Source organism: Halichoeres trimaculatus, unplaced genomic scaffold (assembly GCF_033239565.1).
Source record: "Halichoeres trimaculatus isolate MK-OKI-2021-1 unplaced genomic scaffold, fHalTri1.1 fHalTri1_scaffold_23, whole genome shotgun sequence".
Lineage (NCBI taxonomy): Eukaryota > Metazoa > Chordata > Actinopteri > Labriformes > Labridae > Halichoeres > Halichoeres trimaculatus.
The window spans coordinates 3844804-3872679 of NW_027437201.1; the positions used below are offsets into that span (position 1 = coordinate 3844804).

Below are 27876 nucleotides of genomic sequence, written 5' to 3' on the forward strand. Positions count from 1 at the left end.
TTTTCTTTTTATGCTACTTTTTGTGATTTTATGCTTCTAATTGGATAGGAGGGGATAGAGCAGGAATTGGGCTGCACGTGGGGTAGGAATGGTACCCGATTAGGTACTTTTATAGGTACAGACTGAATTCTGTCAAAAGTACTGGGAACCGATTCAAGTAAAACCAAACGGTGCCATGTTTGGGTACCCAAATGCATCCTTGTGGCTGTGAGGGACGGAAGAGTAGGCGATTTTCCATACTGGACATGAACACAGCATTGCAAGTTTAGAAACTGAAGAATAAATGTGTTAAATCAAAAAAATATATATCTTATTATTAAAAAAATTGATATTATTTACCACTTAAACACAAAAAAGTACCAAAAATTGGTACCCTTGAATACCGGTACTGATTGCCAGGTACCGGGCATCGGTACTGTATCACTTCAAATGTAAAAGGTACCCATCCCTAGCGTGGGGAGTGACATGCGGGAAACATGCCCCAATCTGGACTAGAACCCAGACCCCGCGCAAGGTTGAACCTCATGGAGCGCGACCTGGACCACTAGACTATTTGAACATTTTGTATCCATAGTCATAGATAGTTAAAAACCAAGGAAATGTATAGTGAGTGGGTGAGACAGCAGATCAGACTCCCCTCAAGGTTCTAATTTGTGTATGGTTTTTACTCACCCTGTCAGGGTTCTAATTTGCATAACCTCCTACTTCCCTGTTTGTTATCTCATTAGAAGTAAATAAATAGTTGGAAGCTCCTTTGTGGCAGTAATTCTGATGTCACTCAGAGCAAACTTCAAGATTTCAGGAAAAGAAAATTAAATACTGGGCTTTTAACAGAAGACATATAATCTGTTTGGAAGTGTAACTTTGTCACAATTATCAGATGGATTGCCATGAGGTTTGGCTAAAATATTTCTGGTGCTAAGTTGAATCTGGTGTCACCAGCTGGTTGAATTTGATGGTTTAAAGTAAAAAGTATCAACAACAAAATATTCATTGGTGGTCAAAATACACTTTTGCAAACCCTGAATCGTCTGTTTAATGCATTAACAAGGGCACACATTGCCTCATGGTCACTTCTGTAGGGATTTGGTTATAAAGGGTTTAAAGTCAGCTCAGTTACTGTCTGAATGTAATAAAAAACTTCTTGTATCTGTGATGATAAAAAGAAAAATTGGGGACACTCTGAACTATATCCCTCCTTTTATTGGGACAAGATCAAAAGCAGAGAAAACAAGTCATTCACCCTCCTGGTGCCAAAGTTTCAGTCTTATTTACTGTGGCACAACAAAGTGAACACGTCAGAGCGATACACACCCTTATGATGTGCTGCCGTCATGGTATTGTTCTGCCAGAAAAGGTGAGAGACACCTGTAAACAAAAAGTCCTCCACCGTCTGTAAAGCCCTGCAGCTATGGTTATATATAACTACAGAATAACTTTATGAAAAACAAACAGACGGATGAGATACACACCTTTTTAAGTACTGCTCCATTATTACAGCTAAGTGCTCGGTTTAATCGGCAGCATTTAGCATCTCTGTTGTTGACATTTGATTCCAGAGCTCCTGCTGAGCTTCGCTAAAGAAGCTCACGCTCGTTAGCCTTGTTTTGATTTTACAGATGACCCCCCCTCCCTGAGCCTGTGCCTGTTGGGACTGTGGGTGTCTGGGGAGCAGCTTCATCATGCTGCTGACAGTGCATATTGTTACAAAACATTAGCCTCTTCTTTTCCAAGGGAAAGGCCCTTCTTTTGGCGGCGCAGTGGAGGAACCTGTCCGCCCGGTAGCTAGAAAGCAGCTCAGCCCATTTGAGCCCTGGGTGACTACCAAGAGAGAGCTGTAGACTTTGACTCATTCAGTCAGCAGAGGACACGGTTAGGTACATGAAATGTGAAAAAGCTTTAAAAACTGACACAATGTGCTCTTTTAGATAATGAGGACAGAATACATAATTAACACCTCACTATTCACAGCTCAGCTCACTGCTGATCACACCATACCTGTGTGAACAAAGTAACTAGCAATGCAAATATTGCTTTTGAAATGCAAAGATGAAGAGGAGGTGCTGAGCAAGTAACAGTATGCATGTGTTTCTTTCAATGCTGCTGCTCATGAAAACTGCATGTGAATGAAAGAAGTGGTGCTAAACGTAGAGCTGCTAATGTTGGGGAACAAAACTACCAACACCCGAGTTTCTGCTTAAAGCAAACGGGTCAATTCAGGAGCTGTGGGATTCAGCCGATGGGAAGAGAAACACACTGAAAAAGATCAACAATGTTCAGTAAATGAAATTAAAGGATAAGTTTGGTTTATACAGCTTTTACATTGTTTATAAAATGAAGTAGAACAAAATACTCACCCAGAAGGCTTTCCTGATCCAAGCAGTGCTTCGGGAGATATTTAGATCCAAAATCATGCAGCAGACGTCCGTATAATGGGATCCATCGGGGCATAGACAGCGCCTGTCCTCAAACTGCATTAATCATCCAAAAACTTGTGTTTTTCACCAATATTCCATCATGGTCCGCTCCAGGTTAGTCCTCTGCGGCAGTCTGTGTCACTCCAGACAGCGCTGTGCGGCTGTACTGACCTCTGAACTGAAGAAGACTTTGTTTACGTTTGCCCCTCAAAGAAAGGAGGAAGTGGAGTCAGCTCTCCAGAGAGTACTGCGCATGTGCGGAGGGGCGAACGTAAACAAAGTCTTGGTCATTTCAGAGGTCATTACAGCCACACAGCGCTGTCTGGAGTGACACAGACTGCCGCAGAGGACTAACCCGGAGCGGACCATGATGGAATATTGGTGAAAAACACAAGTTTTTGGACGATTAACGCAGTTTTAGGAGCAGCGCTGTCTATGCCCCGATGGATCCCATTATAGGACTTCCGCTGCACGATTTTGGATCTAAATATCTCCCGAAGCACTGCTTGGATCAGGGAAGCCTTCTGGGTGAGTATTTTGTTCTACTTCATTCTATAAACAATGTAAAAGCTGTATAAACACAACTTATCCTTTAAGATGAAAAAATAACAGGTAGGGTCACTTTTGGATATTGTGTTTAATTTTTACCCAGTCTATTATGCTAAATGCTGCTAAATCTAGCTAGATACTGCATGCTGTAGCTCTAAGTGCACACTGTTTATCCTGTGTGCACTAGAGCAACCCAAGCTGGCCTCTATGGAGCACATGTCACTCATTTGCCTCGACAGGTGACATGTGTGGCTGTTTGTTTTCATTGGAGTTAACCCAATAGGTGTTGGTGTTCAAGGAGAAGCTGCACAACATCAATAAGATACAAGTTAATCATAGATGCTGAAACACGATGGATGGCGATAGGCTGAATCACTAAGTGGGAGCAGCAGCTTGAAAAAAAATTTTCTCTGCACTTTTGCTTTCAATACGCAGCAAAGAGATCAGTTTGAAAGCCACACATGCTTCACAGGGTAGGTTTTTTATTTTGTAGGATAAGAGAAGTAGGGGCTGTGGACAGGTTTCTGCTTTCAGTTTAGACACTTTCGCTCTCACTTTTCAGAAACTCTTAGAGCTGTGCAGGATGACACTTCTTGAGACTTGATATTGCAAAAATTGCCAACACGAAACACATTGTTGCTGCTGATAAGCTGTGATTACACATGATAAAAGAGGGGATATAGTGCCTTCCCATATTTAAGATATGAATACAAATTAACAATGCTAGACATGTGCAGGTTTTTAAACTGCTAAAAATTCATGTCCTAAAATCCCTGAAACTGTCCTTACACTACTGAAAATGCTTCATTCCAGAAACAGAACGGCTAGGACGATGTGTTTTTCTCCCAATTCTTTTATCATTTTTGGGATGCTGATTCGATTTAAAGAGCAATTTTTCAACACTTTAGATTTTTAGTACACTTCTTGAACACCACACTATGTAAAAAAGTGAAACAATGACGATGTCTACAGACTTTATCAGAAGCCGTACTTTCCCAAAAAGTACATCACCTCAGTCAGAGGAAACAATTTTTTTAATCCTGATTACAAAATTCCTGATACTTATGTGAATCATTTTTTTTCTCCTACCCAGAAAAGTAGCCCTAGATTTTGATAAGACTTGCCTGGATGATGACAAGGATCTCCTTACTAGTTTGTGACACATTAAAGGTGTGGACCTCAAACATGAAGGTCTGCCCATATCTATTCCCCCTGGCTGGCCAATCAGAGAGAAGGGGGTCATGAGAGACACAACTTAAACAAAGTGTTTCAGACAGAGGCTGAAATAAAGGTTTCTTAAAACATCAATGAGACAAGACAGGAATGGTATGAATCTTGTAAAGCTGCTACAGGGGCACCAGAGGGCGAGTATGAAAGCTGAAAAAAAAGGACAATACCCCCTCTTTAATGTACTTTTTCCATACAGCGGAAGTTTTTATATCTGTCGATATCGATCAATTTTTTCCTAAGCTTTTAACAGCCAATACCAATATTAGGCCAACTTTGTTAAAACATTCTTTACACACATGCTTTTAGAGTGACACAACATACATCACAGCTGAACCATTAGCTAATCAATAGAAAGTAAAGGGAACTCTTTTGGACACAAATTCATTGTTTGAGTCAGCTGTCAAGCAAAACATTACCAGTCATGGTATTTGAAGGATAATTTAATATATTATGGTTTTGTACTGCTTGCTGGAGAAAAATAATGTAATTCAGTTTTCAAGTGACATATTTCCCAGTTAAACAATGAATCGTAAGAGTGTTATTACAGGCAATTCAGGAGGTCACTTTGGGCCATGATTTTCTTCAGTGGACAGTTTTTTTTGGGACTTGTGCTGGCATTTTATACAACTTTTAGTGTAAGGCTGAACAATTTATCAAATTTAAACCAACATTACAATGTTATAGATTGCAATGTTCAAATCAATTTTCCAAAAAAAAAAGCATTTTAATATGCATTTGCTTTAGTTTGTGTTTTGTTACTGATGAGATATCAGATTTTTTTTTTTTTTTTTTCAAATTTATGTTCACACATTATGTCTTTTTCATTTTATAAAAAAGTGCGCTTGACATGTTGACACATTTCAGTGGTTGAGCCAGAGATTTGGTCTTATTCACATTCCTGCACTTTACTTTGTGTGAGATCCATAAACAAGAGGATTCATATTTACTTTTTTATTTCAATGTTCATACCAGGCCTGTCGTTCTGCTGTGTTTTTTTCCCTTAATCTGATTTTATATAAGGAAATTAATGATAATTTTATTACATATCTACAAGGCCTGAAGTTAAATCGGTCAATATTCTACTATGATTGCAATAGTTGAATCAAAATATATATTATTCTTATCAGTTCATGCTTTTATTTATCTCATTTCATCATAACACATAGGCCTGGCATTCAGGAAAAAACTATTAATATGTTGATGTTATTCTTTGTTGTGTTGGTCATACTATTGAACGGTTTATTGCTTGTGTTCAGTGAATAATGTAGAAGATAACCACCCCAAAAAAATAATTAGTTAATTGATGAATTAATTAATTAATTTTAAAAAATCGCATGCTAAATCGCAATTGCAATATTGGTCCAAAGACATCGCAATTAGATTATTTCCCAAAATTGTCCAGCTCTATTTTAGTGACTCAATTCATAAAAAGTTGATTCACAGGCTGGCCCATAATGAACCTGATTGTGAATTGCAGTTAGAACTGTACCAAGCCACTTACAACTCTGCTATTGTCCTGTAAAGTAAGTCACTGCCCTGTGTTTTAATTCCTCACTCATTCATTTGACTTTTCACAGAGGGTTATTGATTCGGGCAGAACTTTAGGCAGCCCTGTTGTCACTACATTGATTGTGTGAGCCTTTTGGGGTCCATTAAATGCTCTCACAAAGAGCTGGCAGGCTGTGCTTTTAGTGACATGGCAGAGGAAACAAGCACAGTAGTGTGAGTGTAAATAAGCATCAGGTCACATGATTGTGAAGCCCTCTCTGCCTTTCCCTCTGTGTGTGTGTGTGTATGTGTGTGTATGTAGGAAAAGTCATCATGCCCTTCATCAAGTTGTCATGTAGTCAATATCTCTAAGTTAGATAATTCTGGATCGAACTCTGGATCAGAACCAAGATAAAGGACATTAGTGATCACATTTGCACTGTACACCAGTTAAATGAAGTTGTCTTGGTTGCATAACGATCAGCTTCATCCATCAACTGTTACGATCAAGTTATTACCCCTATTTGTGAGTCTTACCGGTTGTGTGATCCACCGGTCCGGTTCCGTTGAGCAGCACAGAGTGCAGGTGAGGGTGAGTCTTCTCCAGAGCCGAGCAAAACTCTGCGAAATGGTCTCTGTCCTTACTTATCAGTATCTTCAGCAGGAGGTCTACTTTCTCCGGGCTGGAGGAGCAGTTGTGTCCCAGCTCGAAGCACTCAGACTGGCTGAGGGTCCCGCAGTGAGCCAACACATCCACAACTCGGTCCGCATCTGTTATCGACTCCACCAAGTTCTGGTAACATTTCTCCAACAACTCTTTATGCTTTGGCTCCATCTCCTCTTCTCCTCCTTCCCCCCTCACTTCGCTTTAAAACCAGCTCCGGGACAAATCCAGCTTCTTTAATCTTCCTGGCAGTCACTTCCTACTACTGTGGCGACTCCCCGAAACTATGCCGCTCGGCCCAGTTGGGACGGTTTTCCACCCGAATTGAAGGATACACAAGAAGTAGCCATATTTGTTGCCCAAGGCTGTTGACTGCATGAAGATGACAACACATTTTCCCAGCCGCCCTCCGTCCTTCCCGACAAACGATACGCCTCTGCCTCTTTACGTTCAGCTCTGCGCACGTTACGAAGGCACAGCCGAGCCCACATTAAGTTTCTTCGACATGTTTGAAAAGTGTCTAAACTCTTCTCCAGCCCTCTCGGTCAGACTACCAACTCCGCCATGTCCCACCGTTCAAGCAGCTGTAGCCCTGTGCCAATCATATTTCCGAGCAATGGACATTTAAGGTAAAGGGGGCGGGGCTTTGTTTGTAAACGCACCTGGCTCTGTTTTAGCGCCACTGTAATGTCCATTATGAAAAATAGTGCTTGATGCAAACAAACAAAGGAGAAGCCCCTGTTTGTTTCAGTTAAACAGACCATTAAGGAACAATAGGCTCTCAGGGTGGAGGTGGGGTTACTGAGTATCAGCTCGACCTGGAGTGTAATAAAGAGCAGTTCACAGCAGGCTCGTCGTTTTTGTTTAATTATTCTTTCATTTGTTTCCACCCGTACAACTAGTTCCGCAACTTTACAGACACAGAACTGTTGCCAACGCTTGTCTGCACGTTTGCTTGATTTTGTAGTCAACGAGTCAGCTAAACAGGCATGAGAGGAAATATTTATATTTGAGGTGTTTGCTAACAGAGCGTCCGAGGCGGAGTGATACATGTGGTTAAAGTTCCCACAGCTGAACTTAATATTAGCACAATGATGACGTAGTTATTAAATGTTGTAAATATGTTGTTAAGCACAAATTAATGCTACAACTATGTGCTTACAATAACAAAGTGAAAGTGTGGCTTTGAAACATTTTTAGTAAATCTAAATTTAAAAAATCAAGGCTTGACCCCCTTGAGTTATGAAAAATGTGAATTTACCAAGAAAACTGGAAAATATCCGGAGGCTTGTTTTGAACCAGTGGTGTGCACAGTGGGGGGCAGGGGATGTAGTTGCCCCTCTTCAAGGCCCACTTGTTGAAAAACACACGCTAGGATGACCTGTAAGGAGCCCAACATGGGCTGAAATGTCCTTCCTGGAGGTAAAAATGCGATAAACTGCTCCCTTGGCTGGTTGAAACCTGATAAACTGCCCTTTTAGGTGGCAAAAACGCATGCTAAACTGACCTTTTGAGAGGCACAAATCTGTGCAAAAGTGCCCTAGAAAAAAACCACTCTGCTGGATGTGCCTTGTCTTCTCTTTTCACTCCTTCCCTTCCAAATGTTTGTGCACGGCACTGCGTCCAGACCTGCTTGCTGTCTGAGCAGAGACAGGCCAACACATACTCTTTTTTTGCTTTAAAGTTCCCTTCAAAAAAAAAGGTCTGAGAACGAAAGATCACTCCTTGGTCTAATGAATAAAAAGTCATGTCCACACAAAGTCTTCGTTGGGGAATTATAAGAAGATAGTGCTTATTTGAAGGGCTTGAGGGTAAAGAGTGAGAAAAATCTTAATAATCACAATGTTGCTAATTGGACTAAGTATTTGTCCTGTTAGCTTCGACATCTTATCAAATTCAATACTGATTATAACAATAGTCATGAACTGTAGCACAAACTGATGTAGTTTGACAGTAATGACAATAAAAAAAAAGTACTTACACTGTGTTTATTAGTTGTGGTTGATAGTGACAAGGGTTGGGTAAAAATATCGAATCGATGCATGGAAATATTGCCTCACTCAATTCAATATCGATTCAGCAAATCCTCTGAATCGATTCATCTCCTGGCAAATGGGGGGAGTGTGTGTGTGTTATTCCTGTTGTGTGGACGAGAGCCACAAAGACCCAACAACAAAAAAACAACAGCCAAAGCAGCACCAAAAAAATAAAGCCAGATACTTCAGCTTCAAAGTCTGACATTTGGGTTGTTTTATTGCTTCAAAAGGTGAGGTGACATACCACATATGTTCACATGGGGCATGAAAATCGATAATTGAAGTATTTAAATCAATATAGATTTGAACCGCAACCTAAAGAATTGGATCAAATCGAATTGTGAGATTATTAGCAAATACCCAGCCCAAAAGTGACTCTAGTATATTGGCCCGTGACTCACTAAACAGCAGCCAGTTACAAGCAGCTCCCTGTGAGAATACCCTGTAAGGAAGCGCTGAAAGTTGCTGTTCATTGAGAATCCACTTGAGGCTGGCTGCAGAAAGACAGAAAACCATGTACACATGAAGAAAAAAAAACCCAGACTTTTAGGGCATCAGAAAGCCTATTTACAGTCTGGTTCATGAAAAGTCCTTAGGTCTAAAGCGCTAATTACACTATCGGCACACACTGTAGGGGGGGGGAATTTTCTTCTAATATAGGGGTTTAGAGGGTATTAGGACAGTCTGATTGTCCAATCAGAGACACAGCTGCTCATGTGACTGATGGGCGCTGTATAGCTGTTAAAAAGGAAGAGCAAAGCCCAGGTCATATCCAATATGGCCGCATCTGACAATTGGCTTCATTTAACTGTATCAGGAATTGACAGGTGTCTTCTCGGAGACTATGTCTATATTCCATAAAGTCTGTGGAGAGTAAACTAATGAGTCAATCAGAAAAAAGAGGCAAAAACAAACAAAAAATAAGATGCTTATTTAAAGTAACCTATAGAAACACATTGCTGATTTTCCTACATTAACCTGCTACCACTGATACCGATGTTTCCTGTAAACAAAGAAATGTGGAACACCGAACAAATATTTTTTGTTTGGATGTTTTTTATATGAAATGCAACCTCAATTTTTGAGTATATATTTTTTGTATTTAGGTTTTTATTGAACTTTTTAAAGGCTTGTTACAAAGCATGGTTCATATGTTTCTTCATACAGAAACAGGTGATATATGTTTGACAATTCACCCTGACAGCAGACTCAGCACATTTTTCTCAAAGACAAAATACTTAATAAATTAAAACAAAAATAATAATGGTACCAAATAATAAATAAATAAATAAATAAATAAATAAATAAATAAATAAATAAATAAAATGAGAGCGATAGAAACGAACCAAACATAAAATTTTGCAAAAACTGCAAAAGACAGTGGATACATTTTCGTACATGTGAGTATTTTTTTTTATAATGAATGAAATATGCTGTTGTAAATAGTTTTTGATTCTGGAAGGCATTTTGAGACCTTGATATCAGTGTTTAGTGGCCCTATAGGGGGTCCCAACCCCCAAATTGGGAACCTCTGCTTGTTAATGGCTGTTATACTATGTTGCATGTTGGAGTCTTTTGTTATGAGGGTAAAAAATTCCTCCTCTTAAAAACTAAAAGCTCTGACAGTTATTACAGTATTACATATTAATATTTTCATTTGCTGCCCAAGCCTCATCTCATCATTGAATCCAGTTACTTACACAGCACATTCATTAAGTGCCTCCACAGGCTTTAGATTTAAACCCAGTATTGAAGCTTAATTCAATGATTTGATCTCTTCTCAGGGCCGGCTGTATACCTCCAGATCCTATGGCTGCCTGTTCCTCATCTGGATCGCCCCCTGACACATCTGCCGCTGCTGTTCTGTATAAGCTTTTCTTCTGCTCCACATAATCCATGAGATCTCAGGGGAGGTAGGCAGCATGTAAAGCTGATATCCTTAAGAAACAAATTATCTTTAAGCTGCAAGCAAATCTCATGCAAGACAACAGACGATATGAGCTTCTCTGCAGCCTGAATACAGAAAGCAGACCTGTGAAGATGCTGTAGTTGGAAATCGACGCTGAGCTCATTTGTTGTAATTGCTGACAGTTCTGTGTATTATTCAGAAGCTGGGCTGTGTTGCCAAGATTTAAAGCCAACACACTGTGCCTTTACGTTCTTTTATAACTTCAGCACAGCTCTAATGATGTTAATGGTTATATAACAACTCAAAAGGTGGAATATTTGTGAATTATGCAAATTCAAAACTCAATCAGACTGAAACAGGAGGCTCATACACTCCTTGTTGCTTTGCAGTGAAGACACTATGTGGAGCCATTTATAGTGCTGTGGTCTGTTAGATCCCTCTCATTCAAAGCTTCCTTAACGGGATGTTTTCAGACCTTTAAATAGAAAAAAAAACAAGTCTGATTGCTTTTATTTTTATACGTCCTCTAATATCAGACGATGCACCTCTGGGCCTGCAGACTGCAGCTCTGCAGGCTGGGTAATGATATCTGCTCCAACATCTCATTATGTGTTGTCCATCTAATCCTCTGGTTTGTAATTTGCTTATATGCACTCATGAAGTTTAAAGCAGGATTACGTCCCTGGCAACCAAATGTCACTTAACTGCAGCTTCCTCATTGGACAGCTGGAGAAAATCCACTGCACTTTAACTATTTGGTCGATATTTACTTTTACTTATTGTTTATGAAATGTAATAGCATGGGAGGGCGGTGATAGGAACGTGAATGAAGGTAAAATCTAGAGTAATCCCAATGTAGTCACAGATTTGAATTTTTCATCCAGATTATGTTGAATCAGTTAATTGGATTTAGTGTTGGGTATCTGGTCATTTTTTAACGACACTTTAAAAAGTTAAAGAAGACTATTATTGTTATTATTATTATTATTATTATTATTATTATTATTATTATTATTATTATTATTATTATTATTATTATTATTATTATTATTATTATTATTGATTTATTTATTTTATTTTATTTTTTTAAATAAAATCTCATTGGGGGGACAAAACTACAGTGACCCTCAAGGTTAATGTCATGAACACTTCTAAACCAATAAAAACATTTTGCCTCACATTAAAAACATTTCAGTGATTGGTGAAAGCTGTCAGTGGAGATTTAAAAAAAACATCTAACACGCATATTTTAATAAATACAACAAAAAAGGCCAGGAGAATTTTGCAAAACATATGATTTTTTTGAAGCGCTTAAAAACTTTACAAAATGCAGGACTTTTTAACAAAAAAAAAACAACATAATTTTCCACAAATTATAAAAGTGATACTTTTTGAGTTCTGCACTTTCTGAAGTTTTTCTTTTTTTTTGTCTGATTCATTTAATACTTAAATAATGTAAAAAATATTTTTGATTTTCATAAAAAATTGTTTGTGTTTGGTGAAGTTTTTGCTTTCAATGAACACTTCAACAGCTTTTGAAAACATGCATTTCATGCCATATTTTATATTTTGTGCAATTTTTGCGATTTTGTAAAATTTTTGTCTAAACTATGAAATACCAGTGTTGATTTTAAGATATTTTTTGCACTTCATGCAACATTTTTGTTAACCGTTAAAAGTTTCATATTTTGTTTAAATGCATAGGGCAGTATGACGATTTTCTTTTAGCATTTCATGAAACTGTTTTGAATTTTGGGAAATAACTGCGCTTTTGTGGGTATATCAGAGTTTGTGGAAATATTCATCTGCAAAATGTTTGTGTGACAGGAAACATTTTTGCATTTTGTTAACTTTTTGTGTCTTCAATTCAGTATTTTGGTGTTTTGTTGGATATTTTGGCATTTACTGGAATAAGTAGTGGTGGTGGTAATGCTTGATCCTTTAGAGCCACCATTAGCGATGGGTACCGAAATAGGGATTAGGTACCGATTCACTTAAAATCAAACGGTACCATGTTATGACGTCTGAATGAATACTTGTGACTGTGAGGGAGTGGAAGAGTAGGTGATATTCCATGCTGGACATGAACACAGCATTGAAAATGTTTATATATTAAAGAATAAATATGTTAAATTGAAAAAATATATACTTTATCATTAACCAAATTGATATTTTTAACCACATAAACACCAAAAAGTACCGAAAATTGGTACTGTTGAGTACCAGTACTGATTGCTAGGTACCGGGCATCGTTATCGAATCATTTCAAATGTAAAAGGTATCCAACCCTCTCCACCGTAGAGTAAAGGTTATACTTATGGTACGGAATGTGTGAGTCAATATTGGCGCTGATGCTCTAACGTTGTTTGACACGAGTCATTCTCACGTGTCTGCAGTTTCAGTCAAACAGTGTATCCCTGCTTGTGTGCATCAAAGTGTGAAGAAGTCCCAGACAGAGTGCAGCATCCAGCTATCACATCCATTATTCAAGCTCCTTTTCTAGAAATCAGAATCGGAGGAAGTGTTTTGTTTTGTCTCTTAAAGTAAAAGCCAAATGGGAGCCCCTCCTGATTTTGCTCCTGACCTATATACCAGGAGGTATCACAGCAAACCGTCCCGGCTGGAGAGAAAACACACAAATGCCAACATTAAATATTCATCCCTTTTTTGTTCTCCAGCTGCTGAGAGCTTTTTATTTGGAGTCTGTAGTGAGGAGGTGAAGACGGAGCAAGGCTGAGTGAAGTCATTTGCCTCCCTCTGAGGCTGCACTTTAAGGCCAGCCAGCACGCAGAAAAAAGACTTTAGGACACCCGTGCCTCCAATGTGGACATTATTTATAGCCCCAGTAAAGCTCTCTGTGCCGTATCAGTGGAGCTGCAAAGCAAACCTGGGCATTTCTCCCCTCACGCACACAGACATCCCTTATGTAAGCCACATTACTCGCACCTTTTAACAGAACGTGCAGCCTGTGATGCTCAGAGCGTGGAGGAGAGGAGGGGAGGGGTGTTTGACTCAGTCATAATCCAGACCAAGGTGCTGAAAATGAGGCTGCCTTTGAAATGCAAATTGCTCATTGTGTTCCGGCTCAAAGCACAAAATCCACAGTCGATGTTTCATGCAAATCACATGATCCCATTGCACAATGACCATCCAGATACGCCAGTTTTTTTTTATTGAAATGAGAAATGGCTGTTTGATATTTTCATGGACCATCACATGGTGAAACTATAAAGACATCCATTTGATTACAACCTTTTACAGGGATGAGAGCTGAGAGGAATTAGTGCAAGAGATAATCACTTCAAAGCTAAACTTCTAAAGTCAGCAGAAAGGAAGGATCACACAGACATCAGAGATGATACTTCATGTGAGCAGAGCCCTCTGCTGGCAGCAGCATGCACACACCAGGCAGGGACACCATGAAAGAAATGTAAACACAAAGAAAGATTTCACCACTTCATCTGTTTGAGTTTGATTATTTGCACTTTTTGACAAAAAGGCACAGTATGATACATCTTTATGCTTTGGCTTTGGAGCTTTCAGGACAAAAAGGCAACAGTCTGAACGCTGAACATGATCTGAAAGCCGAACACATTCAGGAGCAAAGGTTTTGTCAAAGCTGGCATGGAGAAAAAATTGCATAGACTTGCGTACAGGAGTTCAGGTCTTCTTAATTCAAATAGACATTTACTCATAAAATTGACTATGACACACAAGCATCCAATGATGTCTACTCTGCTTGAGACTCAGTCATACATATGTGGTTAAACTTGTGTATTACATTTACAAAACATTGCATATATAAACAAACACATTTGAAATGCTTGGCCAGGAAGTTAACGAAATGATAAGAAACACTGCAGTTATGATGTTATTTACTCTTAATGAGCTATAAACTTCTGATAAATTAGAAACTTTTTCTTCCACTGTCTTTCTTCCTATGTGTTGGAATCTTTCCGACTATTCTATCTCATTTTTAGCATTTAGCATAGTTACTTTCTTCAAAGACACCCGTCTTGTACCCTCTAATGTTGAAGCTATCTTTGTGTCTTTAAAAAATATTAATTTACTATTTGGCAATCATCTATGAGAGAAGAGAGTAAGGGCCTCTGAAAAAAAATCAGAGGTTAGGCTAGTGGTTTTTTTAAAACTCTGCTTTAAAGTTCTTAAAGTTAACTGAATATTCAAACTTAAATCTCACAATTTTAAGTAAAAAAGTCAGATTTCCAACTTTTGTGTCAGAATTTTATCCTTTGCCAGAATTTTAAGATACATGTTAGAATCCTGAATTTAATCCCTGATAATCAAACATATTTCTAGATTTCTGACTTACTTGAATTCAAACTCAAATCTCTGTATTCTGAGAAGAAAAGTTTTACATTTTATTTTATTTATTTATTCAGATTAATTCATAATCCTGACCTTATACTACTCTTCTGTTATTTTTTGGCTTTAATCTTGATTCTAATAATAAAATGAAATTTTGGAATTAGAGTCAGGATTTTATGTTTTTTTTTTTTAAGTTTTAATTTTTTTTTATTATTTTATTTTTATTTTTTAAACAAAAGTTTGAGACCAACATGGGAAATCTGTCTAATATTTATATTGTTTAAATTTTTCAGAATTTTGACTTTCAGAAAAAAGTTGCAATTTTGTCAGGCCAAAGTCAGAAACATGACTCTTTCTCAGAATTTTGAGATTTGAATTTGAATTTATTCGAATTCTGAGGGGAAAATATATATATATATATATTTTTCTTAACATCAGCTTTTCTTGTTCTTTTTGTTTTTTTCTTACTGGCCTCACCTCCCTTTTTTTTCTCTTGGCCCTTATTCTCTCCCGTACATCTATTATACAGTAGTAACAAAAAAATCACAAGTCACTAAAGAGAATATAAAAGTGATTATAATGATTGACATTTTGATGTTAAACAGCATGCATCACAGGCGATATAAGGTCCTCTAACATTGTTTCAGTGTGGACGTATGATGTGTCCTGATAAAGTGTTTTCTTCTTTTGTTTTCAGTCACTACCTCCACACAGCTTCAGTAGCAGCTTCTTGTAGTCTCCAGAGGTATCACCCTGATGAGTGAGGGAATAATGAGTTTAAAAAGTGAAGGAGGGAAAAAAGGTAAGTGGATTTAAGTTCTGTTTAAGTGGGACTTACTGAGATGTGAGTGTACAGTGATTTCCCATAAGTCTTCACGTATGCCTGTCTGATGTCCAACATGTCTACCTCAGAGCGGGACACCATGATGCGGATCAGGGTTGTGTCCTTGGTGCCAGCTCCCTGTCAACACATCAACAACAGTGAGTACCTCTGGTCTTCAAACCTGTGAGTAGTGTGCTGTGGTCGTGCGTGTGTGAGTGTGTGTGATGACCAGAGTATCTAAACAAAAACAGAACGTGTACCTGCATGGCTTTGTGGAGCCTTTCTGCAAAGTAGGCAGGGGTGTCCTTGATGCATTTCACTGGGAAGAAAAAGCACAGGTAGAAAGATAAGTGTCATTCACAGGTCTGTCAAATATATACCCCTAACTTTTTAGGATTTAGAAAATTCTACAGTTCTACAGTTTTATTTAGCAGATGCTTCTGTCCAAAGCAACGTACCTCACAAGCAAGAATGTAGACAGAAAGTCTGGTTGAAGTCAGGTTGAGCTGATATGCTCACTTCTACGGCCCTATTATCATTTTCCATCTTTTGTGTTAATACTGTGGAAGTGTCCTTTAAAATGCTGCTGTAATATCAACGCAATAACAATCACCTTACAGCTTAATCGATATCATCAATAATATGAGCGTGCATACTGGCAACAGAAGAGGCATTTAGCTTCATTCATTCAGCCAAGTTTTCATTCTTTAAACACTAAATTAAAGCTGTTAGCAGCATAAAACGTTCGGTTGTTCTGAGGTAAGTTGTCACAAAACAAAACTACACCATGGAGTCAACTTCTATTGTGTTCTGACGGCTATAGAGCTACAGGTGTTCTGGAGCAAAGAGTGACCCTGCTAACTGGTGACTCCAAGCCAAACATGTCAGTAGCCACGTTTACATGGACCCAAATATTCTGCTTGCATTCGGTTTATTTGCTCAAAGAGAAAGAATTTAACCTTTGTATACACCTCATTCCAAAAGAAAAGTGCCAATCTGAATGGACATTTAATCGGTTTCACAGGAGTGGAATATTCCTTTCCCCAAACTTATTGAGGTTTCATGTATCCACTCAAACGGAAAGTTGTCAGGGTGTGTTCTTTCAGCGCATGCTCAGATATGACGTAAGACGCAACCAGAGATGATCCTCAACTTTAAAAATGGTGGCGAGCAGTCAGCACTGGAGGAAAGTTTGCTTTTGATCTAAACTTTGAAGAACTGAACATAATTTCAAGACTGGACGGACGAAAAACTCGCAATACGGAGTATTGCAACACAGTGATAAACAAACTGTCGTCCTCCGTCTTTGATAAATCTCGTGATGTTTACGTTTTTCTGCGCATACCCCATTGAGTATTCTGTTTGATTATAGCGGCGCATGTAGACCAGAGATTGGAATATTCCTTTCCATAAATACTAGTGTTTTCAGAAAAGTCATTCAGAAAGACAAAAAAACTCATCATGTAAACGTGGCTAGTGATTGTCAGCTGAGGGTCACCAGTTAACAGGGTCACACTTTAAACTGAAACACCAGCGACGTCTGTAGCTGTTACTAATTGTGTTGTCTTTATCCAACCTAAGGTAACCAGGTTTGACAGCGAACAAATGATTTTAAATGGCAGATATTTTACATCCAGTTTTAATTTTGTGTATTTAATGAAAAAGTTGGTTTTGGGCCCAGGTTATGACCAAACATGGACTCACTATAGTGGGTAAATACAGAAACAGATTTTATATTCAAGTAAAAATAAAGTATACTATCAAACTATTTATCTCCAAGTCTTATTTTTAATTTCAGAATACAAACCGTTAATATTCTGTCATACTTGGTTCAGTTTTTTGTCTGGACGTAGTTTTCTGGCTCCTTTATAATAACCCAGCTCTCAGACACAGCAGTCTGTGTGCTCTTTGTGATTTAGTAGGGTTTCTGGTTTATTGACACATGTTCATGTCTTTATGTTTCACAGCCTGGTAAGTGTCAACAAATGATTCAGCAGAAGCATTGACTGACGTGTGTTTAAACTCTATTCAGTGGTACACATTAGATTTCTGAACTGAATATCTGTTCATTTGTTATTGTGTCCACTCACTGATTCCTCATGAACCTGTGAGTCGTGACCATCTGTCAAATTGGTGTTATTCAGGTATAAAATAATGTTACTTTTGGTGGTTAACACCTCTCGCCCTTTCACAAAGCATTACACTCAGCTGCACTTCTGTTGCCAAGATGCGTGCAGCTATAACTGTTTACAAACAGTGAATTGGTCTATAGGAAACACCTCCACCTAACCCCACCTCCTTATGTAGAAAACAAAGTGAGTGAAGCCAGCTGGAAACATCTGAGACTGACATACAAACCAAAAATAACTAGGTTAGAGGCAGAGAGGCTGATGTACTGTACTGTACTGTTTGTTTTATGATATTGCCTCTCCCAGTTCTGTCCTGGGAGGCATGTTTGTAATCACAAAACCTGTCAAGTTTTGTTATCACAACATTTCCCGCTCAAGCTAAATGTTTTTAGGATAACCTGTGCCTTGGTTCTTTTGATTGCCTATCGTTTAAGGTGTGGACTGTCTCAGATAACACAAATGCATTACATATCTGTGACTCCAGCAACACTACAAACTACAATCAGACCTTTGTGTGGCTTACTGACTCTATTCCTGCCCATAACCATGCAAGATATAAACCAATAAGCTTTTTATGTTGGCTTCCAGACAGTAAGCCTGTCAGTCCATCTTTCACTTTCCATCAATCAACGACGATAAAAGAGTATTTAGGTCACACACCAGCTTGTTGGCATCTGCAAGACGCTCTTGAACTCCTTCCAGGAAAGCTTTAACAAGTGATTCTGACATATACTTAAAGCTTCAACATGTGTTTGGAAAGACACTTAAGTTTGGTTGAGGTTTAGAAAAAAAGAAACTCAAGGAACATACCCACAGCCACCATGCCAGACTCCACATTTCCAGACATTTCCCTGCAGATACTCTTCTCAATGTCTCTGCCACACATCTGCTGGTACTCCTGGAAGACTGAAAACGACAAGAAACACAGGGGACGTGCGTGTAGTCATAATATTTAAATGTGAACATGTGCAGCTCATATTGTTGTTGGATGGAGAAGTGTCAACTTCACACACCTGCTCTGAGGTGAGGCTTGCTGCGAGCACACAGGATGGCATTAAACTGAGACTCGTCAGTCCCCACTTTGTTTTCCCCGGCTGCATACAGTTTCTGTGAAAACAAAAAGCAACACCATCAGGCTCGTTTATCACTCTCAGAGACATTTACAACATGAGACACACTCTGATACCTGAGCGTCCTGTTTGGCCAGGGAGATATCTACAGTCTCTCTTTCATCACGGTTTCCCTAGAAAGACGGAGACGTGTGCTCTCGTTAAAAACACTGAATGTAGGCGTTGAAATGTGTCTGTGCTTCACTTTCACTGAAACATGTATGACAGCGTGTTGTGGATCGGGGGTAAAACATGCAGCAGCTACCTGACTGAGAGAGATGAGGAGTCGGCGGAAGTGACCGGAGGTGTCGCTGCTGATGGCGTCCTCCAGGCTCTTCCCGTACTCTGCAAGGGAGGTGTAGCTTTAAGGGAAATACCTTCATTTGCATTATATTTACATGCACTTTAGACACCAGCTTTTCAAAAACCCATTGTCTACGTAGAGACCAAGAGCAGGGCTGACACTGAGTAAAATCAGAACATAAACAACACACTGTTATCTCAATAAATTAAAAGTTAATTTATGGAAAAGTTACATTAGCTCAGTAGTTAATTTCAAAAAGTCTGTTATGGTATAAATTCCGTACACATAGATTTAATTATTCCAAGCATTTGTTTCTTTAATTGTGATGATTATGGCTCAAAGTTAATGAAAAACCCAAAATGCAGAATCTCAAAAAGTTAGATGATTTCATTTGACTGATAGAAATTTTGGCGCTGTGGGCAGGAGCCAAGTCCAGCTGGAAAATGAAATCAGCGTCTCCATAAAGCTCGTCAGCAGAAGGAAGCATGAAATGCTGTAGAATTCCCTCTTAAATTTGGTAACAGCTGAGCTAACTCCAGACTTCCAGAACCACAGTGGCTAAACGTCAGCAGATGACATGGTGCTCCAAACCAACACTGACAGTGGAAACTTTACCCTGGACTTTAAGCAACCTGGATTCAATAGCCCCGTTTCCACTAAGCCAGTTCAGGATCAGTACAGTTTGCTACAGATTGGATCGGTAAAGCCCATAGACTGGATTAAACATGGACGCAGTCTACACGATGCTACCTGTCTGTTCCTCATACAGTGAAATGAAGCAAATCCGCGGACGCAGCCAGATTGGATATGACACCGGCTTTTATCTCCCTTTTTAACTGCTAAAGTGCTGTGCCGACATCAGCATTTCGGACACAAGTTTTTTTTTTTTTAACCAGGCTGGCTGTAAATACGTTTTTTAATGGGGTAAAAGGTTTTTTTTTTGGCTTGGTGTGTACGTGGTTTCTGGTCTCTCTGCAGCCAGCCTCAAGCAGATTCTCCACAAACAGCAGCTTTTAGCAACTTCAGCATAGGCTTCATTTTTCTAAACCAGATGTTGCCCCTTGGTAAAGCCTGATCCTGTTTGTATTTCCACAGCCAACCATGCCCCCCTTGGTAGGCAACGTTTAAGCTGGATGCTGCTAACCGCGTCAGCTACGTTATAGTGTGATGCCAAAGCAGCGGGACGCAGTGTACCCCAACGAAATCCAATGAAGTAGAAAAACATGGAAGACATTCAGCAATTTTTCTTCTTTGCAGTTTCTATGTGGATCTTTGTTACAAAGAATAATTTGTTTCAGAGAAGGCTGTGTGCCACGAGGAGAAATACGGAAGCTGCTGTTGCACAAGAGTTGACGATTCTTTCGATCAATCAGAGGACTGCAGTGTTTCTTGCTTCACCTTCTGGGGTCGGATCTGTATGCCTAGGATCCCAACAGAATTGGTCCAAAGAGTGAGAGGGTATGGTCGGTAATTTGGGTTAAAGTTAATATAAATCCAAATTTCAGCAAAAAAACAAAAACAACTTCGGCTATTTCATTTGACTGATAGGACTTTTGGCGTTGTGGGCAGGAGCCAAGTCCTTCCTTTCCCCATAAAGCTTGTCAGAAGGAATCATAAAGTGCTGTTAATTTCCTCTTAAATTTGGTAAACAGCTGCATTGATTCCAGATTTCAGAAAACCCAGTGGACCAACAGCAGCAGATGACACCAAAACATCACCGATGGGTAAGTTGCAGCCAAATTCCTTGATACGTCCATGCATGGTGGCTTTTGATCACTGACTCCAGACTCTGTCAGTTAACTTCTCGTAAAATTCCTGAAGGGGTTGTGCTTGACAATCCATGTTTCTTGCTTTATGAAGACACTGATTTCATTTTCTAGCAGGAAATGGCTCCTGCCCGCAGCACCAAAATTGTCATCAGTCTAATGAAATGTTGAACTTTTTGAGGAACTGAATTTAGGATTTCCATTAACTGTGAGTCACAATCATCAGAACTAGAAGAAATAGATTCCTTACCCTTCATGTACTAAATCTTTAGATATATGAGTTTAACTTATTTACTCTCATAACTGAAACAAATTAACTTTTCCATGATATGCTAATTTTTTTACATGGACCTGTGAATCTATGAAAACAAGCTTGAAATAGTCAGGTTTTTGTTTTGCATCTCACCTAATTTTAAGGATATCAAGACAGCAAAACAAATCTAATGAAAAAAGTAATTTCTTTCTTTGCCCTTGTTCTAAATACATTAAATTTGAACTCACCACTTTTGTAGATCCTGCTTATTTCAACAATCTCGGCATTCGAGCGGGAAGACAGAATCTCAATCAGACAGGCCTCATCAGTTCCTGCTCCCTGATAGTAGTAATAGAAAAAGTATTGTTGAGGCCTTAAAGATACAAGAGCTTCATTCAGGAACACAGGTCTCAGCTTGTCAGGCTTCCTCTTTCCCTTACGTTCTCATTCATGATGAGTCACATACAGTTTGAACCACAAAAGCCAAATCAGAGCACGTGCTCAGTCAAATAAATCCTCCAACCTTTATAGCCTCTCTGAGCTGAGAGGCATCAAAGTGTGAGGGAGTCTTGAGCATCGCGAGAACCAGCTTCTCAAAGTTTCCAGTCAGCTCAGACTTCAGATCGTGGACTAAATCCTTAGAGAGGAAAATAAAAACACCAAACCATGATGTCAGGCTGGAAAAAGCTGCGACGTGGATCAATGAGAGGCAGATGGCAGATTTGATGTCAGGAGAAAACGGTAAAATGAAGAACATCAGAAATCACACCTTTCCATAAGTTGTTTTGTAAGCTGCGACCATTGGAACTCTCTGCTTGTTGCTGCGACTTCCCAACAGTTCAATAATGGCATTTTCATCAGTGCCTGTGCAGAGAACAGGATTAAAGGGAATATGGAGCTCAATAGTGTCAAGTGACAAAAATGTAGAGGGGTTTAGCATGTTTGAATGCGCTGCATTTACTGACCAAAACCCTTCATGGCTTTCCGGAGGACTTCAACGTCTCTCAGGGGATCAGCTCCTGGAAAATCTTTAATTGTACCCCTGAAACCTTTCTGGAATGAACCAAAACATTAACATGTTAGCAAAACAGTTGTATTTAGCAGCATGTGCATTAGAACATCACTTCTAAGAAGCTTTGGTATGAAAACAAATCCTTCCTACAGGAATAGCAGGTGCCTGAGGGTTGGATGGAACTCCACTTCCATATCCAGGCATGGAGGGGTTGGTGGCGGGGGCTCCAGGGTAGTTTGGCATGGGCTGGCCTGGGGCGGGGCCCCCTGGGTATCCCTGTGGAGCCCCTCCAGGCTGCAAAAAGAGAGACAGCTGTTAGTCTACAGACGAGAGCAGCGAACTCACATAGTGGAAGGGATGGCAATGAGGGGATTTAAGCTAACAGGAGATTTAGCTTCAGCTGGTTAGCATGTTTTGTGTGGGGTAGGAGTACAGAGTTGATGAAAAGTTATGTACCGCTCCAAAGCCACCTGGTGCTGCACCCCAGCCTCCTCCTGGAGAGAGAAAATAGACATAGTATGTAATGAGTTCAGGCTATGAAATCAAACCTGGCTGACAGAACATTAGCTAACAGCTCAACATTACATCCACTGCTTTAGAGTACTCCTGCAGTGTTGTATGTTTTTCAACTCTGTAACCAGGGTGGTCTTGGCTGATGTTCTCCCTGCCTTGGTTATTTGTGTATACACATTAAAGGGGAAGGAGGTGTGCTCTCCCCTCCTCAGGTTTTGCCATTTCACTTAGGCACATGGAAGAGCAGGGAGTTCTGAGAGCAGAGCCACACCATGAAACTTTGTATGCAAATAACTTGTTATTGCTGATGCTCTCCCTATCTTGGCTTTTCCTGTATGCACATGAAAGGAAGAGGGGATGTGCTCTCCCTTTATCAGACTTTCGCATTCCATTTAGGTAGGTGGAAGGGCAAGGAGCTCCCATATTAGAGCAGTCCTTCCAAATTTAAGTAGTAATTCAGTTGTTTTGATGAGAGTGGTCCTAACTGAACTTTTTATTTGGTCATGATATTTCTTTAAAGTTTTCCTGCTCTAGGCTAAGACTTCTAGGAAAATTATGTTTTGAGATCTTGTTTCCTGATTCAGGTTTAATAAGTGCATTTTGTGCAATACTTGTCCCTCTTTCTCACTTTTTCGGCCCATCCTTTTTAAGACAAATGGATAAGTACAAGTCAGTCTGGTCTTGCTCAAGGTTTCTGCCTCTTCAAAGGACCTTCCAGTGTTGCCAAGTGTTGGTTCAATCAAGGATCAACAATGGGTCAAGCCTTTGGTCCAAATCTGATGTTAATGTAGTGTCATGGGAAAGCTTTTGTTGGTGCTACATCAACAAATTGTAATTTTAAATGTTGCATATTAATAGATATATTTATCAAAGTATTTCACTTGGAGCCTCACCTGCTGGGGGTTGGGAGGGATAACCTCCCGCTCCAGACTGAGCCGGGTATCCTCCTGCCTGAGGAGGGAAGCCTCCAGCTGGTGCCGGGTAGCCACCTGCCTGAGGAGGGTAGCCCCCTGCCGCTGGTGGGAAACCGCCTGCTGCTGGTGGGTAACCGCCTGCTGCAGGAGGGAACCCACCAGCCTGGGGTGGGTATCCTCCGGCCTGTGGGGGAAATCCACCTCCCTGTGGGGGGTAGCCTCCTGCTGCAGGAGGGAAGCCGCCGGCCTGGGGTGGGTACGCGCCGGCCGCTGGAGGGTAGCCGCCTGCTTGGGGTGGGTATGCACCAGGTTGAGGTGGGTAACCCCCCCCTTGTTGTTGGTATCCGCCGGATTGAGGAGGGTATCCTGGGTAGCTCATCTTGATTTAAACCTGGAGAGGACATGGAGCTGTTGCTTGTTACTGTGCTTTGAGGACTCTCTCTTGATTGCAGGACTTCCTTGAGGATCCTGCTGTTCATTTTATAATAATTATTATAACAATAACACATTTTGTATCGCGCTTTTCAAAGTACTCAAAGACACCTTAAAGAATGCAAGACAAATATAAAAAGACATAATAAAAGCAAAATACAACAATATGTTTTGAGCTGAGATTCAAACGTTGTAAGGTCACGTATGTGTTTGGGTAAGGAGTCCCTGAGGGAAGGGGCGGCAATGGTGAAAGCTCTTTCACCCCAGATTTGGTGCTTATTGCTAATGGAGGTTACCATTAGAGGAGCCAAGACTGGTGGGTGGATTATGGGGGTGAAGCAGGTCAGTTAGACAGTGAAGGGCCAGGTTATTGAGGGCTTTGAAAGTCAGTAGAAGGACTTTGAACTGGATGCTTTAGGGAATGGGGAGCCAGCGGAGGCTGTGAAGAACAGGGGTGATGTGATCACAGGAGCGACGTGGGATTTGGGATTTTTTACTGTTTTGAAAGGGTTCTTTTTGAAAGACAGAGAGGTTTGTTTACCTGCTTTACTAGTTTGGACCCTCTTCCTGGAGAAGGCGCCAGTCAGTAGGGGGCGCAAGCTTCCCTGCTGGTAAATCCATAAAAGCAGCCCATGACACGTCACTTTCACCATCACGTGACGCTTCTGACAAAGACCCCAGAAGAGGGTTGAAACTAGTAAAGCAGGTAAACAAACCTCTCTGTCTTTCAAAAAGAACCCTTTTAAAACAGTAAAAAACTAAGAAGACAATATGAACCCTTTCAAGCTATGGGATTTGGGATGCTGATGTCCAAATTTAATGGCAAGATGGTCTGAGATGTGGAGGTTGTGGTTAGAGAGATGAGTTATTGTGAGACCAGAGGAGCAGACCACATCCAGAATGTATTTTAAAGCAGTTTAAGATTTGTTGGAATTCTATGGTGAGTTTGCGGTCAGTGTTGTCAATATGAATGTTACCCAGGAGGAGAATGGAAGATGAAATGGCTGAGTTGGGTCAGAAAATCGGAAAGGTCAGAGAGGAAGGAAACGTTTGGCTTATGAGGACCGTAGATAACAGCAGTGACAAGTGGAGTAGAGCCTGAAAGTTTAAAAACAATGTGTTGGAAGAACTTGTCGCAGGGATGGAAATTGGTGTTGATTTGATGTCCTTTTTATGGATAACAGCCACACCATCTCCTTCTTTCAGGGCGTGGTTTGTCCATGTAGATGGATCCGATGGGTGTAGCCTGGTTTAATGAAAAGTAATCCAAGAGTTTATGCAAGTTTCCATCGGACAGAGAAAGTCCAGGTTGGTTCGGTGATAAAGTCATTTATGATGAGACTTTTATTGTTGAGAGAACAAGTGTTGAGTAAAGCCATTATCAAGTTGTGGGATGAAGAGGAGTGACACTGGGGTTAAGGGGGAATGTTCAGCAGGTTTGAGAAGTTCACAGGGTTGATGCTGGGTTTTTCCCTTGGCAGGTGTCTATGAGAAATGATAGTGTCAATGCTGACCAGAGAGGGTGAAGGTGATGAAGAAGGCTGATGTGGAGCGTAGCTGCTGTAGTGTTGGGAAAAGAGGCTGGATTGCGGTACGGGGTGCAGTTTGGGGAAGCAGTCAGCAGAGGTGGGGTGATCCAGGATGAAAGAGAGCCAGGAGTGTGGATCTCATCATGTGCACATAGTTAAATGAGGAAAACTGTATTGTTTGTTGGGTATTTGTTTCAATAACTGTGAGCTGGATCTGTTTGGGTGAAGTCCATCCTTCCTGAAAAGAGACCAGCGATTCCATTACAGATAAAAATTGTCAATGAAGCCCAGGTCATGGGTCCTGCAGGCAGATTGCAGCCAGTGGTGGAGAGAGCAGTTTGACAGGGGTGCAGTGTGGCCAGGATGAATTTGGACTTGCCAGTTTGCTTTAAGAGGTTAAAAAATTGTTGAAAATTGTAGCTTTAGAACAAAAGCTAAATGCAGCAGGGTAATCCTACCCAACAACAATCTGATCAGGTCAAGGTTGACTACAAGTTTATGTGGTCACCATAAAGTTTATAACTACTACGCCAACACATTGGCTATCATCTTAAAATCATCGAGCTTACCAAAGATCCCTGTCTTTTTTAACCCAGTGAATCCTGAACCACACTTTCTTTTTCATTCAGCCAAGCAGCCAAGGACTAAAATCTTGTTTGTCCGATTGTAGAGTCTGCTTTTACATGCATAAGTTTATTTTGTAATACTACAGTGGCATAAATCTGGTATATGTTTGGACAGCAAATTAGTAAAAACTGCTGTGTGACAGCTTCTTTACATTTGGATACTTAACTCAATCTCCATGATACTCAGCCTCTGTTACTTGTGGCCTTGGCCCTCAACCCACGACACAAAACTGTCACTTCTCTTTATCATATGACAGTGACATAAGAGTTTGATCACCATGTCACCCCCAAATATGTCATAATATATTACAAATTGCATTCTAATGGTGTAATCTTAACTATTTCTTGTGCTCTTTTGGAATAGTGACATTATTGTTATAAAGTGTTGTTTACAACTGCAGGTATGTCAGCTGTAAAGCCCAATACTTTTCTTTTGTTTACATGAAACTGGGAAAGAGCTATGGCTGCAGGCACCTGAATTTAACAAATACTTGACTGTTTGGTTTGTCAACACAACATTTCACCAAGTAGCCTACTTTCAGGCATTGATAGCCGTTCAGTGGTATTAAAACGACAGATATCTGACTTTCAGGGCTGTTTATTGGTTTAAAAAAAGTGTTGTTAAAACTTTTTCTATTTTAGAGCTCGTTTGATAAATTCTTTGAGTGGTAGTAAACACAGTGTGTCAAAGGTGAGGGGCGTTTGTGTGTCATTGACATTCCTCCGTCTCCGTGTTTCTAGCTGTCTTCTTCGGACCCTTGGAAACATTCATGAGGCGTTCAGGTGTTATCGTAATTTAACACGTTTCGACTTAACCACACATTAGCAACCAAACGAAGTGAGGAAATTTGAAATAAAAATCAGAATTGACATAAAAAGGCTTTATTTATGAATAAGAAACACTACTCAGAGATTTTATTCGTAATATTCGTAGTTTTTTGTACACATTTCAAAGTCGTACTTACTGTCCTTTCATCTAAGAGCAGCAGACCCCCTAATCTGATTTAAGCATCATGGGCCTATGTTTTATAAACTTGTATGCTAGCTCCAAAGCTGGACCACACAGCTTTCACAAGTCTGTTTCTAATAAATAAACCAAGATTTATAATTCTATTTAAATTTATTAGCACAGTAACAGTGGTGTTTTGTTTTATTCCCGGAGCTTGTAAGGAGCTTGCGGTCCGTTAACGTTACATAACACTACCGAGGGAAGTTACTGTGAAGCGTTAGCATCCACTGCAACCATCTATTGCGACAGACATTTACAATGTAAAAAGAAAAAGTGCCAGTGACCAGTTTTAAGCGTTTAAACGTGATTTACGTCTTACGTTTGTTGCTGATATCGACACCGTTAAACATCCACACAGGGCTGTGTCTGTTTAATTGGGCGAGGCTAATTTCCTACATTCCACAAACAGGGAAATAGACCTGCACGAATCTGTTTTTGTAGCACGTACATAAAGTTTTCGTCGTCTTTAAAGCTAATACTTGAATAACGTGGGTGTTAGCTGTCCAAAATAAAAAAAAGATTGGACTCACTTACTTGGGAGTCACGCACTTCAGATCCAGGAAGAGACCAGCGCAGAGAGGCAGAGGGAAGCAGTGAGAGTAGCCCGGAGGTGGGTGGGTCCTCAACATTGTTTCCGTCTTGCAGTCAAAATAACCTTTGCTCGGTTATTATCACCACACAGAGGAAAGAAGAGGATGGTGTTGACTCAGCGGGCCGTGGTGCTGCTTCGCCGCTGGGGACAGTGCAGCGTTTGTCTGCAGTGATTAACTTCATTGCAAGGGATAACTAACACAGCAGTGTTCAGTCCAGTCATCCACTTTATTCATACGGTACA

At 40.1% G+C, this 27876-nt stretch overlaps 2 protein-coding genes and 1 long non-coding RNA gene across 7 annotated transcripts in view; 1 reads left to right on the top strand and 2 right to left on the bottom strand.

The window, feature by feature from the left end:
- LOC141785227 (disks large homolog 5-like) overlaps positions 1-6928 on the bottom strand; it is a 53346-nt gene extending 46418 nt beyond the window's left edge. For all 4 annotated transcript variants that reach the window (XM_074663409.1, XM_074663408.1, XM_074663407.1 and 1 more), the window contains exon 1: positions 6222-6928. In XM_074663409.1, the coding sequence (XP_074519510.1) occupies positions 6222-6519 (298 nt within the window). In that variant the 5' untranslated portion in view covers positions 6520-6928. The remainder of the gene's footprint in view (positions 1-6221) is intronic.
- LOC141785228 (uncharacterized) overlaps positions 1-10297 on the top strand; it is a 44441-nt gene extending 34144 nt beyond the window's left edge. The window contains exon 5 of the long non-coding RNA XR_012597506.1: positions 10169-10297. This is a non-coding gene — a long non-coding RNA (uncharacterized LOC141785228). The remainder of the gene's footprint in view (positions 1-10168) is intronic.
- A 3152-nt stretch (positions 10298-13449) lies between these two features.
- LOC141784899 (annexin A4-like) lies at positions 13450-27797 on the bottom strand. 2 transcript variants are annotated; one of them, XM_074662851.1, is made up of 15 exons: positions 27576-27797; positions 23425-23836; positions 22475-22512; positions 22169-22312; positions 21972-22059; positions 21776-21870; positions 21530-21643; positions 21255-21345; positions 18949-19028; positions 18761-18817; positions 18588-18681; positions 18385-18480; positions 15706-15764; positions 15461-15583; positions 13450-15375 (listed from the first exon to the last, which is right to left on the bottom strand). In XM_074662851.1, the coding sequence occupies exons 2-15, from the start codon at positions 23822-23824 to the stop codon at positions 15316-15318; spliced, it is 1539 nt and encodes a 512-aa protein (XP_074518952.1). In that variant the 5' UTR covers positions 23825-23836; positions 27576-27797; the 3' UTR covers positions 13450-15315. The 2 variants fall into 2 exon arrangements, with proteins under 2 accessions (XP_074518952.1, XP_074518953.1); XM_074662852.1 differs by having other exon boundaries at positions 27572-27797.
- Between the last annotated feature and the right edge of the window lie 79 nt (positions 27798-27876).

Bases quoted from the DNA above. Each gene is read 5' to 3' on its own strand.
- LOC141784899 (XM_074662851.1), bottom strand. From the start codon at position 23,824: ATGAGCTACCCAGGATACCCTCCTCAATCCGGCGGATACCAACAACAA. The intron at 21,871-21,971 runs GTCAGTAAATGC...TTCTCTGCACAG, and splicing joins GAAAGCCATGAAGGGTTTTG to GCACTGATGAAAATGCCATT. The intron at 21,346-21,529 runs GTTGGAGGATTT...TACTACTATCAG, and splicing joins AGCTCAGAGAGGCTATAAAG to GGAGCAGGAACTGATGAGGC.